Source organism: Hyperoodon ampullatus (assembly GCF_949752795.1).
Source record: "Hyperoodon ampullatus genome assembly, chromosome: 3".
Lineage (NCBI taxonomy): Eukaryota > Metazoa > Chordata > Mammalia > Artiodactyla > Ziphiidae > Hyperoodon > Hyperoodon ampullatus.
Window position 1 is genome coordinate 170,268,724 of NC_136916.1, and position 14,850 is coordinate 170,283,573.

At 49.0% G+C, this 14,850-nt stretch overlaps 1 protein-coding gene across 1 annotated transcript; it reads right to left on the reverse strand.

Annotated features, from left to right (window-relative positions):
- Positions 1-1,113: 1,113 nt before the first annotated feature.
- LOC307049784 (serpin A12-like) lies at positions 1,114-12,267 on the reverse strand (the record flags this gene model as incomplete). Its single annotated transcript, XM_079699389.1, has 4 exons — positions 11,610-12,267; positions 9,634-9,898; positions 2,928-3,075; positions 1,114-1,305 (listed from the first exon to the last, which is right to left on the reverse strand). Exons 1-4 carry the CDS (start codon positions 12,241-12,243, stop codon positions 1,114-1,116), a joined length of 1,239 nt encoding a protein of 412 aa, XP_079555515.1. The 5' UTR covers positions 12,244-12,267.
- Between the last annotated feature and the right edge of the window lie 2,583 nt (positions 12,268-14,850).

Sequence of the window (14,850 nt, forward strand, 5' to 3'; positions counted from 1 at the left end):
GGGAAGTCACTTCACCTCTCTGAGCCTCACTTTCCACATCTGGTCTATGAATGTCCATTCTGACTGCTGGAGGGGTAGCTGAGACCAGAACACAAAAGTCACTGTGAGCTGTGAATGCTAGGGGTTGGCAACTGCTGCCAGCTCAGGCTCCTTAGGGTCAAGCCAGGGAGGATCCCCTCCTCCCAAAACACCTTCAGCGTTGGCTTTGGGAATTTACAGCAGGAAACAACGGAATCAAGTGCTTAAAGAAACCTCGTACTCATATTCTTAGCCCTGTGAACACTGGTGCCCCCTAGTGGTCATATGCAGACCCTGCAGGGGCACGCTTTCCGGGGGCGGTGCATGGACCCCATTCACTCTTCAGCTGAGCTTGCTGACAGGTTCAAACCCCAGGGCTCTTCACTTTGGGCCGAAATAGTGGCTCTGGAGTCAGACAAGCCTGACATTGAGTCCTGACTGCTGCTACTCTAGGTTGCATGTACTCTAATGCTGGACCAGCCCCACTCCTGTTTTTCTGGGCTGAGTCCAGAGCTCCCGTGTGGACCCTGTTGGGGAGATATCTGTGTAGCTCACATGCCAACCACTCAAAGCCAAGGGCTCTCAAAGGGGAATTAACCTCTCTGAAGCAGTGCACTAGTTTCCTCAGAGCCCTAGAGGGGATTATCATTTGTCCTCAAGCATTGTCTATTTCTATAGGGAAACAGGGGCACAGAGAGGGCATGGCTTTCCCAAAGACACTTTGTTTCTAAGATTAGAACCCGGGTCTCACTCATTCCGGACCCCAGGTACTCATCTTGGCTCACAGCTTCCCCATATTGTCCACCAACAGTCAGCAGACCTTGGGGGTGTTGTTTATTAAATCACAAAACCCCTCCACCTGCCGGGGTGAGATCACTGTCAAGTGGATGTGGGTGGGGCATCTAATCCTGACATTTGAATGGGGAGAAAACTGATGGCCAGAAGTCAATGGTGCGGCCTGTTTGGACAGTGGTTTGGGGAGCCCATGATAGTGTGAGATTAGGTGAGAAAGTCCCTGTGGTTTCATTCCCAGGGAGACAAAACATATTCAACCCCAGAACACAGTAGGGGTCTGTAGCACGTTGGATTTCCCCCTTATCTCCCAGAAGGATTAACAAGCTTTCCAAGGAAGAGCAGGTTATTCATTCCATTCTCCCTAATCATCAGCAGAAAGCGTTTGTTTATCTTGACCTTAAACGGTGTCTCCATGGGCAGTGTCTGTGCTCCGGAGCCCGCGGCCCCTTCTGTGCTCTTCTCATCCATCTTCAGGGTAGCCTTGTGCACCGCCTGAGGGAAACAGGAGCGAAGTCAGTGCTTGCGAAGCCACTTGGACGTCCTGGATGGGCAAAGGCCAGCAAGAGGCCCAGAGAGGGAGAGGCCTCTGCCAGAGTCACCCAGCACAGCAGTAACTTGGCTGGTGCCAGCGGCCCCAGGGCTCCTGGCTTTTCTGCTGTCATCCCTGAAGGATGAGCAACAAGTAGATGCAGCATGAAGGAAATAAATGATGCAGGGGGAGCATCAGCTACAGGGAGGGGGACAGAGTGGGGTTTGCTATGTTTCCCATGACTTACAGGGAAGCATCAATGGTAATAAAGGCAGAAAGACTATCCTGAGCTTTAGCTAGATGGAAGGGAGATGGAGGCATCCCTGGCCCAAAGCCTCCAGCCCGCTTCACACTCCTTTCATCCTCCCGGTGGAATGTTAAGAAGGAGTCGGCTTCCAGGGTCTGATGACTCAGACCCCAGATCCACCTGAAAGGGCATCAACATCTGTGACTAAGGATTTGACACTGGGAAATTGATGGGCTTCTGTGAAATACTGATACATTTCATTCCATTCTACAAAATGGTAACCATTTTACTGGCAAGCCAAGAGCTGATGTTTACATATAGAATCGCAGCTATCAACACATCTGACTGCAGAAAAGAAAAGGGCCATTGAACTCAACAAAGGCCTATAGGAAAGGGGCAGGTGGTATTGAATGTGTATGCAAAGTCTGCAGCGGGAAAACTTTTAAAAGCAATAACATTCTATGAACTGTCTTCCTTCCTGTGGCAAGCTAGAAAATGCAGCTGAGTGAGCCACCCACTGTCCGCTCATCTTGGCAACTCAGATCCTTCCTAGATTGGCTGGAATTTAGCCCCAGCCAATCCCCACCCACTTGAGCTCCATGCCTTCCCACTTCGTATCCTTAGGCCATGCTGCTCCCCCTACAGGAAGATCTTCCCCGCACCCTTCTCTGCTTGCTGAAATCTTCCCCCTTCTCAGTGCCCTTTAAGCCTAAAAGTAGGGTTGCCAGATAAAATACAGGATGTCCAGTTAAATTTGAATTTCAGATAAACGATGAAATTTTTAGCACAAGTATATCCCATGCAATATTCAGGATATACTTATACAAAAAAAATCATTCATCACTTATCTGAAATTTGAATTTCACTGGTGTCCTGTGTTCTATCTGCTAAATCTGGGCACCCTACCCCGAGTGGTCCTCTCTGATTGCCGCCAATAGGCAGGTGCTCAGCCTTGCTGGAGACCATGGAGTCCTTTTTGCTTGCTTATCTCTACATTACGTAGAACATGTTCACGACTTAATCCTCACAAGCCTGGGTCAGTTCTAGGCCTGATGAATGTTCCAAGCCTCCATCCATTGTTTGTTGCATTGAATCAACTTCCAAAGTAGGACCAGGAGATTGATGGTTCAGATTTTAAAGACTAGAAACACGAGGCTTGGGAGGTTATGTGATTTGCTCACGATCATACGGCTGGTTAGAGGCGGAGCTGGGTTCGAGCCCTGCCTGACTGGTGGGTGAACTCTTGGCTCATACAGCTGCTGGGACAGTGGCTCTGGCCTGGGGCTGTATGAAGGCTCCCTGTGCTGGAGGGGGCAGCGTCGGGCCAGGCAGGCTTACCTCACCCACTTTCAGGCTTCGATGACGGGAGATTCTGGTGAGATCACCGTGTTCCTCAAAGATTCTGGTGATACCCAGGTAGGAAAGAGTCTTCTTCAGGTCGAGGTTTCTGGTGATGAACAACTGAGGCACGAACACATCTGTGACCCTAGGGTGTAGAAAGTGACCCAGATGAGCAGCAGGACCCTGCCGTTTTTCCAGGCAGGCTTTAGGAGAGGTGATGATGAGGCATGTGTCCTCCCAGCCCCTGAGGTCTCAGAACTTCTCTCTATCCACAGAATGAGGAGAGGCTCCTTAAGCCTGGGATGGGGTTTTAAAACATCCATGCTCTCTGAACTGTGCTCCTACTTCCTATCAAAGCTGCCCGTGCCCTCATCCACAGAAATGTCCTCGAGTCCCCATGTCTCAGGACGCCTTCAGCGCAGCCATGGGGGGTCTCCCCACTGTAGCCTCAGCCATGCCCAAGCCCTGAGCTAATTGTGACCCCGGCAATCTGGTGCTAGAAGCAGCAGGGCCCTGAGGTCGGAAGCCAGGCAGAACTGAGTTCAAATCCACTCTGCCTTCCATGAGCTCTGTGACTTGGAGCAAATGATTTCACCTCTCTAAGCCACTTGTATGAAAATGATGATGGTAGCACCCACAGGACCAGAAGAGGGCTAAAGCGAATGCACGGAAGGTTCTCAGCAGCGTCAGTGATCAGCAAGTGTTCTCCCCTTGGCCTTGAAGGAGCAGCTTCGCGTCCTCCGTGGGTGGGACCTGGGTTGGCCTCCCTGCCCTGGGCCTGGGGTCCGATGTCCTGAAGCACATGTGGACCCTGGATTCCTGTCCACCTGGTCGTGGACCCCATTTCTTCTTGCTTCTGCAAGGACCTTACTCCTGCCTTCATTTCCTTTTTCTCCTGCACCGTCCATAAATAACATCTACTGGATCACCCTCCGGGGCAGACTGCAGGCTCTAACAACCCCCATCCTCAAATCAAAAGCAAAAACATCTCCCTTGGCCCCGAGTCACGCCTTCAGCTTCCAGCCCATGTCTTTTTTCTTTCAGAGCAGAAGCTGTCTCTACCATCTCCACGTTCCCCCATTATCGCCTCAACCCATTTCTCCAGAGGTGCCGCTGACCTTCCCTTGCTAGAGCCAGCAGCCACATCTCCGAGAGCGGCACTAGACAGTCAATGCTTTGTTCCATTTCGAAGCGCTCCCACCCAAGTCCACCCAAGTCCATGCCCTCTGCTCTCCGCGTCCTTCACCGGCCACTCCTCTAGTCCTCCTCGCCTGTCTCTCATCACTATAGTGCTCCCAGGCTCCCCACTTCTCCTCTTCTCTTGTATATCTTTTCTTCCTCCTGAGGGATCTCATTCTGTGTTGTGGATTTAAACACCAACGATAGGCCCGGTGACTCTCAAACTTACCTTTCCACTCATCCATTCATTCAACACATGTTTTTTTTTTTTTTTTTCGGTACGCGGGCCTCTCACTGTTGTGGCCTCTCCCGTTGCGGAGCACAGGCTCCGGACGCGCAGGCTCAGCGGCCATGGCTCACGGGCCCAGCCGCTCCGTGGCATGTGGGATCTTTCCGGACCGGGGCACGAACCCGTGTCCCCTGCATCGGCAGGTGGACTCTCAACCACTGCGCCACCAGGGAAGCCCAACACGTATTTCTTAAGTGCCTACTGAGTACCAGGCTCTGTTCTACATGCTTAGATGCATCTAGAACAGGCAAAAATCCATGCTCTCGAACTTGTGCTCTACAAGGGAAGACGGGAAGTAAAACCATCACAACAAAAGTGAGACATAAGCCTAGATACATGGAGTGGTAGTCTCAGTAAGTGCTATGGAAGAAAAATACAGATTGATCTAGGGGGATCAGGAATGCTGGAGTAAAGGGAAGATTTGAGCAAGCTTTCAAGGGGGCAAAGCAGTTCCGCAAGTTATATTTTTTTCTTTTTTGTGTGTGGTTATTTTTTTTTTATGAGTGAAATGGCAAGCCATAGTTGGGTTTTGAACTGATGAGTGACATGGTCTTGATGTGGGTTTAAAGTGATCATTTTGTCAGCTCTATTAATCATATACTCTTGGTGGTGGGGATAAGGATGGGAGTTGATGCCAGGAGACCATGTGGAAGCTAGTGAGCGCAGTGGTCAGATCCTGGGAGTCATAGAAATGGTGGGCAGAGGCCAGACTCCAGCTATATCTTAAAGTAGGGCTACTGGGATTCCCTGGTGGACTGAATGAGGGGCTGAGAGAGTGATCAAGGAGGACCCCAGGGTTTTTAGCTGGAGCACCTGAAAGGATGGAGTGGCCATTGAATAAGATTCGAAGCTTGAAGAGTCTCCATGGGGGGAGATCAGGATGTTCATTCTGGACGTGTTGAGACTAAGGTCTCATCAGACATCGGGAGAGATCCTGGATAAGCAGATGGATATGTGACTCTGGAGTTTGGGAGAGAGAACTGAGGCTAGGGATAGAATGATGTGGAAGTCGTGGTCGTACAGGTGGTGCTGAAAGCTCTGAGCCTGATGCACACACTCAGAGGTGAGTATCAATGAAAGAGAGGCACTCAGTTCTGAGACCTGGAGGAGAACGGGGGCAGTGAGGGAGACTGAGCAGGAGAGAGGTGAGAGGAAGGGTCCTGGAAGCCGAGTGAAGAACACCTCTTAAGAAGGTGGGGTGGCCAGCTGGGTCGAAAGCCGCTGACAGATTGAGAAGGAAGGTCTGAAACTGGCCCAGGATTCAGCCACATGGATGCCCTTGGTAACCTTGGTGATGGAGGTCTCCATGGAGAGGTGAGTGCGAAGGCTGACTGCAGTGGGTCTAAGAGAAGATGGGAGGGGAGGGGCTGCGTATGGTGAGCAGAGGCAACTGCTTGAAGGTATTTACCTGCAAAGGGGAGCAAAGAACGGAGCAACAATGGGGGAAGTAAGGTCAAGAGAAGATTGTTTTTTGATGGGAGAAATGAGAGCATCTTCTTATCTGATGGAAATGATTCAGTGGAGAGCAAAAACATTTGCTGATGTAGGAGAAAAGGGAGTTTCTAGGGTGATATTTTTGAGTAGTGAGGGGAGATAGGGCATAAATGGGTCATAAATGGGGAGGTTGACTTTAGTTCATGCCAAAGTGGGAAGGCAGATGCTGGAAGGGAGATACACATCCCAGTAAATTTGTATACGTGTGATGGGGTACCCAGGCTGGGAATGGACCCTAAAAATTTTTGCCGAGAAAATGGATATATCAGCAGTTTGATGTCTCCTATAGGTAGAGCTTTCTATTTGCCTTTGAGAAAACTGAGCCTTTCCTCTGGGGAACTCACCATGGCAGGCCTCTATGCAAAAATCAAAGCAGACATCTTTCTTCTGAACAGACAAGAGTCCAGGCTGTAGTCACCCACAGCCTAAATTCCCAGGTGTCCTGCACAGACAGGTAATTGGGGTGTGTCATTTGGGTGTGTGTCTGTTGACTTGGTCACTTCTCCTGGGGAAAAGGTGAGTTTTCTCTTCAGCCTCTCCTAGAACACATGCAAGAGTCCATCCCCCTGCCCTCACTTAGAGAGGACCGATGCAGAGGTATGGACTTGACAACTTGTCCTTCAGACCCAGTGAGCTCAGAGGGTAGGAACGTTGGACCCTCATTCAGATGAAACACAATTTCCTCCTTGGGAACCATGGGCGAGACCATTGCCCTGCATGGTGATGTGGAGTTTCCCGTGTAGGGGTGGACTTTACTGCTCTCAGCCATCCTGGGTCCAGAAGTGACTGGGGAGACAGGACCTCAGCTGGGGTGAGAAGAACACTCCTCTCCATGGTGCTCCTGGCAGGGATTCCTGGCTTCTAGGCACAGAGATTCTGGGAGCAGTCATGGTCAGGGGGAGGCAGACCAGGAGCTAGCTGGGAGGGCACTCTGGAAGGGACCCTGAGAGCAGCCTGTGCCTGGACTCCATGAGAGGCCACCTCCATGCACTGTAGGTATCCCTGGGCCCAGACTTGCTGGCCTGCAGGAGATCTCAAAGCGCTTATCGCACACTTGGGTGGAGGAGCAAAGGAAGGAGGGTGGGCCCCTATCCTGAAACCAGAGAGATGGCGACAGTCCCCCAGGAACATCTGTATGTGGTTAGTAGTGGCCTCGTGGTGGTGTCAGCTCCGGGGGCTTCAGAGGGGCTTGGTGAGGGGAGCATGAAGCACCAAACATTGGCACCAGAGCTTCAGCCCAAGGAAAATTGTCAGAAATGACTTGGGAGAAGGAGATGGGGGTTCTAAGGATGCGAGTCCCAGTGATACAACTGCCAGGTCTCAAGCCACCATGATTTGAACAATAAAGGACATGGGATCTTCTGAAGTCCACGTCTCATGAGGCCAGGACTTCTGGGTGAAATGGGGATGGGGGAACTGGAGTCCTTCCACCTTCCTTTCCCCTTACACATCCCTCAACCCTTTAGGGAGGTCCCCAGGACTCCTCTGTGAACCTAAAACTCTGTAGAGCTCAGGCTGGACGCCATCAGTCTCTTTGAGGGCATGCCTGTGTTACGGGAACCCACGCCTTCACCTTCACCCGATGAGCTGACGTCCTGAGGTTCTCACCCGAGGGTAGGAGTAGCAGGACTCCTGTCATTCAGCAAACCAGAGGTTCACCAGATCTGAGGACCTGGCAACTCTTCCTCTTCAACCCGTTAGAAGGGGAGGGAGAAAGGACCTTACTCTCATGGCATGCCCTCTGAGGGGTGACACTGTGCTCAGGCACGTTTAATTCTCTCAGGAGTCTTATGAAGTCGGCATCGTATGACCACATCATAGATGAGAAAACTGGGTCTCAGCTAAGGTTGGAATCCAGACTCTTGTTTCTGTCTCAGGCACCAGACTTTGCCAACCCAAGCCCCCTGGTTTGCAGCAGGGAGGATCAGGGGGTGTTGTGTAGAACCCAGGGTGTAATAACCCTCGTGGGGCCAGCCATTTAGCCTGCTGCTTTTCCCTACCCACTCCCACCCCCTCCAAATAGTGACTTCATCTAAAGCATTCAGAGCTAGAATTTATCTCCCATGAGCTTGCAGCGATATCTAGATATCTGAACTGCATTCTGCAATTCCCCCGAGGGTGTGTTCCCAGGTGAAGGAAGCTGCATTCGCTCGGTTACCACCCATGGACGGTCCAGCTCAGTCCTAGCATTGTCCCTGCCTCTCTTAGAACCCTCCTCAGCTCCCGACAGCACGCTGGGCATGGCAGAGCTTCTCAGTAAACACCTTTTGGATGGAGAATGATGGTGGGGTCAGGTGGAAGAGAGGACAAAAGGACCAAGGAGGAGGACGTCCTGATACCGCTTCTACCCAATGGAAGTTGCCCTTTCCACCTCATAGACCCACTGAAACGGAGCAGGACCTTATGGTTCTCGTCCCCCATGTCCTCAGCCTGGCTTTTGTCTGTGGAAAAACTTTAGCCAAAGAATAAGTTTAATCAGAGAAGTGAGAAGAATGCAGAAACAAAAGAAAACAGTCAAATGAAACCAAATAATAATAGTTTAGTCATTATAGCAAAGGCAAGGAGCTTTAGTTCCTCAAGGACTATGGGTAATATTCTGAATCATATTTGTTGAGCTGTCTTATAGACACTGACACCCGCACCAGGTGGAGAACGTTAACTACATGATGACCAATCTGTAGCCATGACATAAGTTGTCACAATTCTGAGAACTGGCCTCAAAGGAATGGGAACAAACTGACCCTGGAACTAAAGACTAACTGTACTTAAAACAATGAAGATGACACAGATCAGACCACTGTGTGACCAATTTCAAGATGACGGTCAGAGCTGACTATGCTGTTTCTGCATGTAGCTCCGTCCCTCCATCTATAAAAGCTCTTGCCCACTGATTGGGGTGGGAGGGAGTTGGCCTTTGGTCAGGAGTCCGCCCTTCCCCCCGCCCCCTCTCCCGCCCCATTGCTGGCATCAGACAGAAAGCAAACTTTCCTTTCCATCAACTTGCCTCCTTTTTGGCTTTTGAGCGGTGAGCAGCTGGACCCTCACTTTCTGTGCCACAGACCCATCCTAGCCCAGCAACTTTCGAGATACCTTGAAGGTCTACATGACAACAAGCCCCCAGGCCCTAACTCTAATGCTAGCTCTCACCTTTCCTGAGAAAAGCTATTAGGAGGCAAGTGCCTGGGAAGGATTCTGGAGGCTTGCCTTAAATCTGTTCTAACTTTATGGTTTAAAAGAAAATTATTTACTCACTTTGGTTCTTCAACTATTATTAGTATAACTAACTTGGGGCACACTTCACTGGTTTTATTATGACACCACAGTTGAAAACAGTCTATGTACAATGTACAACTCACAGCTCCCTTTGACATTCCAAGTGCTTGTGCTCACAGTTTCCCTCTGACTATCATTCCGTCGCTCCTATCCCTTCCATATGCACCGCTATTCAGCCTTGAAGACGGCACCAATGTCACCTGCGCCGTGAAGCCCTCTCTGACCACCGCTGCCTGTCAAGTTTTTGCTTCATCCTCTGCACTCTCATAATGTTTAAGCATCTATATTTTTATGACTTGTTTTCCAGTCTACCTCCTACCAAAATATAAGTTCATCATGGAGCCCAGAATAGGGCTTATCCATGGGGTAAGAGCTCAGTAACTCTGGGATAGAAGAAGCCAAGGCAGTGGGAGGAGATGGAGGAAGAAGGAAGGCACTGCATATGTCAGGCACCCTCTTTATCTTCATATGAGTAATTTTTTCCATCTGGCAAAAGTGTTCATCCCCAAGGCTTCCTCCACGTGCTTCATTTTGCCCTCATCAGGAAGAATGAAGACCGCCGTCATGTTGCCCTGGTAGGGCATTTCCAGGACAGTACAGGAAAGCTGGTCATCATGACCAACTTCATACATGCCCATGTGGAACATCATGGGCACCTTCACTGCCTTGTTTCCATCCAGAATGAAATCTTCCTCTTTAGTTGCCTTTGGATCAAACTCATGTTGCCACCTGGCTTAAGATTGAAGAAGAACAAAGTGACACGTGTGTCCTGAGGGAGAAGAGGTTACTGGATCCAGTTAACCCCTGGGTCTCTGTCCATATGGACCTAAGGAAGGGGTTTGGATACTCCGGGATATCAGAGTAGGTCCACAGGAATCCCTGACCTCATGCCATGCCCTGAAGACTTCTGGTGAGGTGAGCTTGGTCCCAGTGATCAGTTCCCAAAGAAGCCAAGACTAGCGTTGCTGACTGAGAGGGGAGCTCCAGACTGTCCTAAGCCCAGGTGTTCCTGAGGCTGAGAAACCCTTGGATTCTGTTACAGAAGCAGGAAGTGGATTACACTTAGTGGGAGCTATTTGGGTCTGATGTGAGTGAAAATTCTCAAGTCTATTCTAAGTCAGCCCTGGAGGAGCCACTTGCATATGGGACTAAGAAAACTAAATTAACAGGCTGCCCTTGGGAGCGTGCTGAAAAGCAGCGAACTCCTAAAGCTGGGTGTTTTGACCCCTACTTTTTCACCCTAAGGACTCTTTGATGGCATAAACTCAGACCTGGGTCTTTTCACACTTGCTACCCTCAGAGCCCCCAGTATAAGGCCCTTAGGGCCAAGTCACTGAGTTCAAATTTCTGGCTTTATTGCTGTAGAAGGATGACCTTGGACAAGTATCTCAATCTCCCTGGGCTTCAGTGTCCTTATCTGCCAAATGGGGATATTGATGGGAATCTCATAGGGCTGCTGTGAGACTTAGTAGGGAAAGGCAGCACAGCTCAGTGACTGTGTGTAGTGAGTGTTGAGTGGATGCTAGTCATCATCAGCATCATTGTCGTTGTTCTTGTTGTAATCTAGGGGATGTAGGGACTTTGGGAAATTCTTGATTCTCCTTTCTTCCCTGCTTTGGGCAGACTGAGATTTCAGTCTACTATTATCACTCCTTTTTTTTTTTCTATAGCCATCAATCTCCTTGTGGATTTGGGGAGAGCTGAACTTCCATATTCAGGACCACGTTGCTGACAGCCCAGTAGTGATCTTGCTTGGCCTGACGGTTATTGGCCTCTCATTCTCACCTATGTTGGCCAACATTTGTGTGTGTGTGTGTGGTGTGTGAGTGGGTGTGTATGGTGGTGGTGGATGAAGCTTGGATTGGAGAATATTTTTCCATCTTCTTTTTCAGTACCTTACCCTCAGACTTGAACAATCTATAACATGTGGTAAGAAGACAAAGGCATCGACCAATGTGATCATGATCACCACCATCAACACCATCACCATCCTGGGCATCTACTTGGAGATATGGAAAGCACAGCCCTCAGGTCAATAGAAGTGGATTCTAGTCCTGACTTTCATTGGCTGGCTTTGTAACTTTAAGTAAGTCAATTAATCTCTCTTTGAATTTCACTCTCCTGATCTAAGAAATGGGGAAAAGAATGTCAGTCCAACCTCTACAACCAATGTTGTGTTAGGATAATCAGTAATAATAAAAATTCACATATGGAGAATAGACTTCAAAGAATTCATTTCTCATACATTTTCACTTTGAATTCCAATAAACACCCTATGAGCTATGTATCGAGGTACTCCTTTTTCAGATAGGAGAAATAGGATTCAAAGAGACTAATTACATGTGAATTCAAGGTTACAGAGCAAGCAAGTGGACCACCTATGTATTTAATTCAAGTCTACTGGTCATCCTATCCTTTTCACATCAACATGCCCTAAGCCGTACCTTGAAAGACAACATAATTGATAAGAAGCATCACAGTGTCAGGGTCTATCTTCTTGATTAGGTTGTTGATTCTCCACTGGGTTTTCACGCTGACATAGTCATTGATCTGCTTCTGAGCATTTTCCAAGTTCTGGAAGTTGGTGGGGACAGTGTCTGCCTTGTACAGGTTCTTGACATCTGTCAGAAACTTCTTCTGTGGCTTTAGCTTCTGGTCGATAAACAAGGCATTCTCGAGTCTCAGCTTATGGTCCTGGTTCACCTGGTTCAGCCTGTGGATGAGGTAATGGAAGCCTTCATGAAGGTCTTTCTCAGGTATATTCCTGAAATTGAAGGCTTCCTTGATCTCAGCCAGGGTGGAGTCCTGGGCACCCAGACACAGCATGGCAAAGGCCATAGAGATGCTCCAGGGGGAGAACAAGATATTATTGTCAGGGCTGTTGAAGGACAGCTTCTTGAACAGCTTGAGGCCAAAGTCTGTGTTTCGCTTTGCAAGCTCCTGAGCTGTCGTCCTTTCCTTCCCTGCTTGGCCCTGACTCACAGCTTCATGATTCTCTGGAGAGAAGTTGGGCTTCAGAAGACCTTCCACGGTGAGGAGGCCAACCAGAAGCAGGCCCAGGCCCAGCATGGGGTTCATTTTCCTTGGAGATTGTCCTGTTGAGTAGTAGACCTGAGGTTAGCAGAAAAGAGAACAAAAGAACCCCATTACCCCTGTCTTATCCACAAGGAAGACCAATGAAAGAAGTGATACAGTGACCAACGTGCACTGTGCATAGCAGTTCATAAGTGCTTTGACATCCATTACAGCGTGTAGCCTTTGCAGTCACCTCAGGGAATAGAAATGATTGCATAACTGAAAAGTCTGAGTGTAGAGGAGTCTTATAGTAAGAGGATCTCAGTTCCTTTAAGGAACTGCTTCCACCCTCCATTGGATCACAATAAAAATACCCCATGGTGTGGGCATCTGATGCAGGCTAAGCCATCATAACACTGTATTCCCCTGCCACACTGATTAGTTAAGAAATGAGAGGGTGACAAAAATCAGATAAATCAGTGTCTTTCTTTGAGAATGCAAAGTCCTCTTAACTCTGGGGTGACTGGCTTAATGGTAAAGCCTTGGACCTTAATGTGGACATGACATCCACATATAGAAGGAAAGATGAGAGAGAGAGAGATGGAAAGAGAGAAATAAGAAGACATATTTGGTGACATCTTTAGAGTTCCTGGATTGAGCTTTACCTGAAGCCACCCACTTCCATTTTTCAAAGTTATAAGAGCCAGTAAATATCCCTTTCAGAGCTGGCTGGCTTGAGTTGGAGTATTTTTCCTTACAACCAGAGATAAAGTCCTTTGTCTAAGATCACATGGTAAGTGGTAGATAACCACCCCAGGAGAACCCAGGTCTCTAGCAAACTTCCTTCCCTAGACCTTTTCCAGGGAAGAAAAGAGGCCAGCGTTATGGAGAGAAAAGGCCAAATCTGCCTGGCTCCAGGAGTGCTGCTTCTTTCACCACCTCTCAGCTTTGACATCTCCCCATAAGACTGTGAGCTTTTGGGGGACAAAAACTTCATTTTCTGTTTTCCTTTCATCTTTAGCCCTTATGCTGCCAAACTACAGTATTCCAAAAAGTGTGTTCATTTCAGTAGTTGGACATGTTGATGATTCTTTAGACCAACTTATATGTCAAATAAAGGCAGATTTTTTTGCTTGGTCCTCTGTTATCAATTCCTGTGTTTTTTCCTGTAATTTACATCTTTACATACTGGTAATCTGTGGGAAATATTGAGCTGCTCAACAATAAAGACTATTCCTGGTGGTTTAGATTGGGTTCCTGAGAAGCAGAGCCTGAGACAAGGGTTCAGGTATATATTGTATAATGGGGGAATGATCTTAGGATGAGCCCCTCAGGAAGTGAGGGAAGCAGGGCTAGAAAGGGAAGGAGCTCAGTGAGGATGTGGCCTCAGATAACATCTAGTCTGGACCGGATCCACAGGGCATGTCCATGCCCTGGAGCACGGACACCCTGGAAGCATTGACCTTCTGAGGCAAGAGGACTGGCTTTTCAGAGGGAAGTAGTCAGTGGCTGTGGTCTGCCCCTCAGGATGTAGGGCTTAGGGCATCACCTTCTGGGTCAATTAGCTCCTATCAGCCAAGGGAAGTTTTCTGGAGAGGAAAGGGCAGCTGTGAGCTAGTAGCAGCCAACTTTCACAGCATCACCAGCCCCGGGGACCTGGGCCCAGCAGAGTAGAGTCCACTGCAGCTAAATCCCTAGTGCCTGGCACCAAGTAGGCTCTTTCCAATTGATTGAAGGAGAGGACCAATGAGGAGCAGCACAAGGCCTGCACCCAGGAGCGCCCCCAAATCCCAACGTTCTTTGTGGCCCCAAAACCTCTATGCCAGGTCCTGTGGATATGGCCTTCATCACAGCAGACATGAGTCTTCAGGGAGCTTGTGGCCCAGTGTTTGATACTGTACTACCATTGCTTCCCATGATCCCTTCTGTCTTCCTAAGGAAACTTCACTTTTTTTTTTCAGGTGTCTACCTCAGGCAGCTCACATGCTCAGGGACAGGGACCCCCTCCCCAGCTCTAAGGGTAGCCCTGAATGAGTTAGGGTAACCTCCACTCCCCTGCTAGTGACTGGTCCCCAAGCCAGGCCTAATCCAATCAGTGCACAGTGAGTTTCTGCCCTGAGAGTTGTTCAAGGAGGGCCACGGGACTGAAGTGATCCAGTGAGGGTGTATTTCAGGGCTCTTTGCTGGAATGTTGGGGTGTTGCCCACTCTCTTCCTCTGGATGTCCAGACAGATGTAGGTGCCAGGGACTACCATAGCCCTTTGTCCCAAGAGGGGAGTGACTCTAGGACAAAGCCAGAACACAAAGAGGGTGCATACAAAGACTTTGCCAAGAAACAGGGGCGGGGGCCCAGAGTAAGTTCAGCTGGAGCCCATCCTACCCCTAGACTTCCAGTGATGCTAGTGTGAGTTATGTGGTCAGTTACTTCAAGGTGAAAGTATCCTAACAAATACGAGGTCTTTTATTCTTATTCATTTTTTATTTTTTGTGCTGGGACTACTTACCAGGCAGACAGGAGTCCTGGCTCTGATCTTGCACTTCATAGCTGTGTGAAACTGTGGAAGGGCCTTCCCCTCTCTGAGCCTAGGTGACCTCTAAATACCTTTCACTCCTAATGACTCATTGTTTAGTAAAAATTAAAAACAGCTGGTGATGAACCAGGGCTCTAGG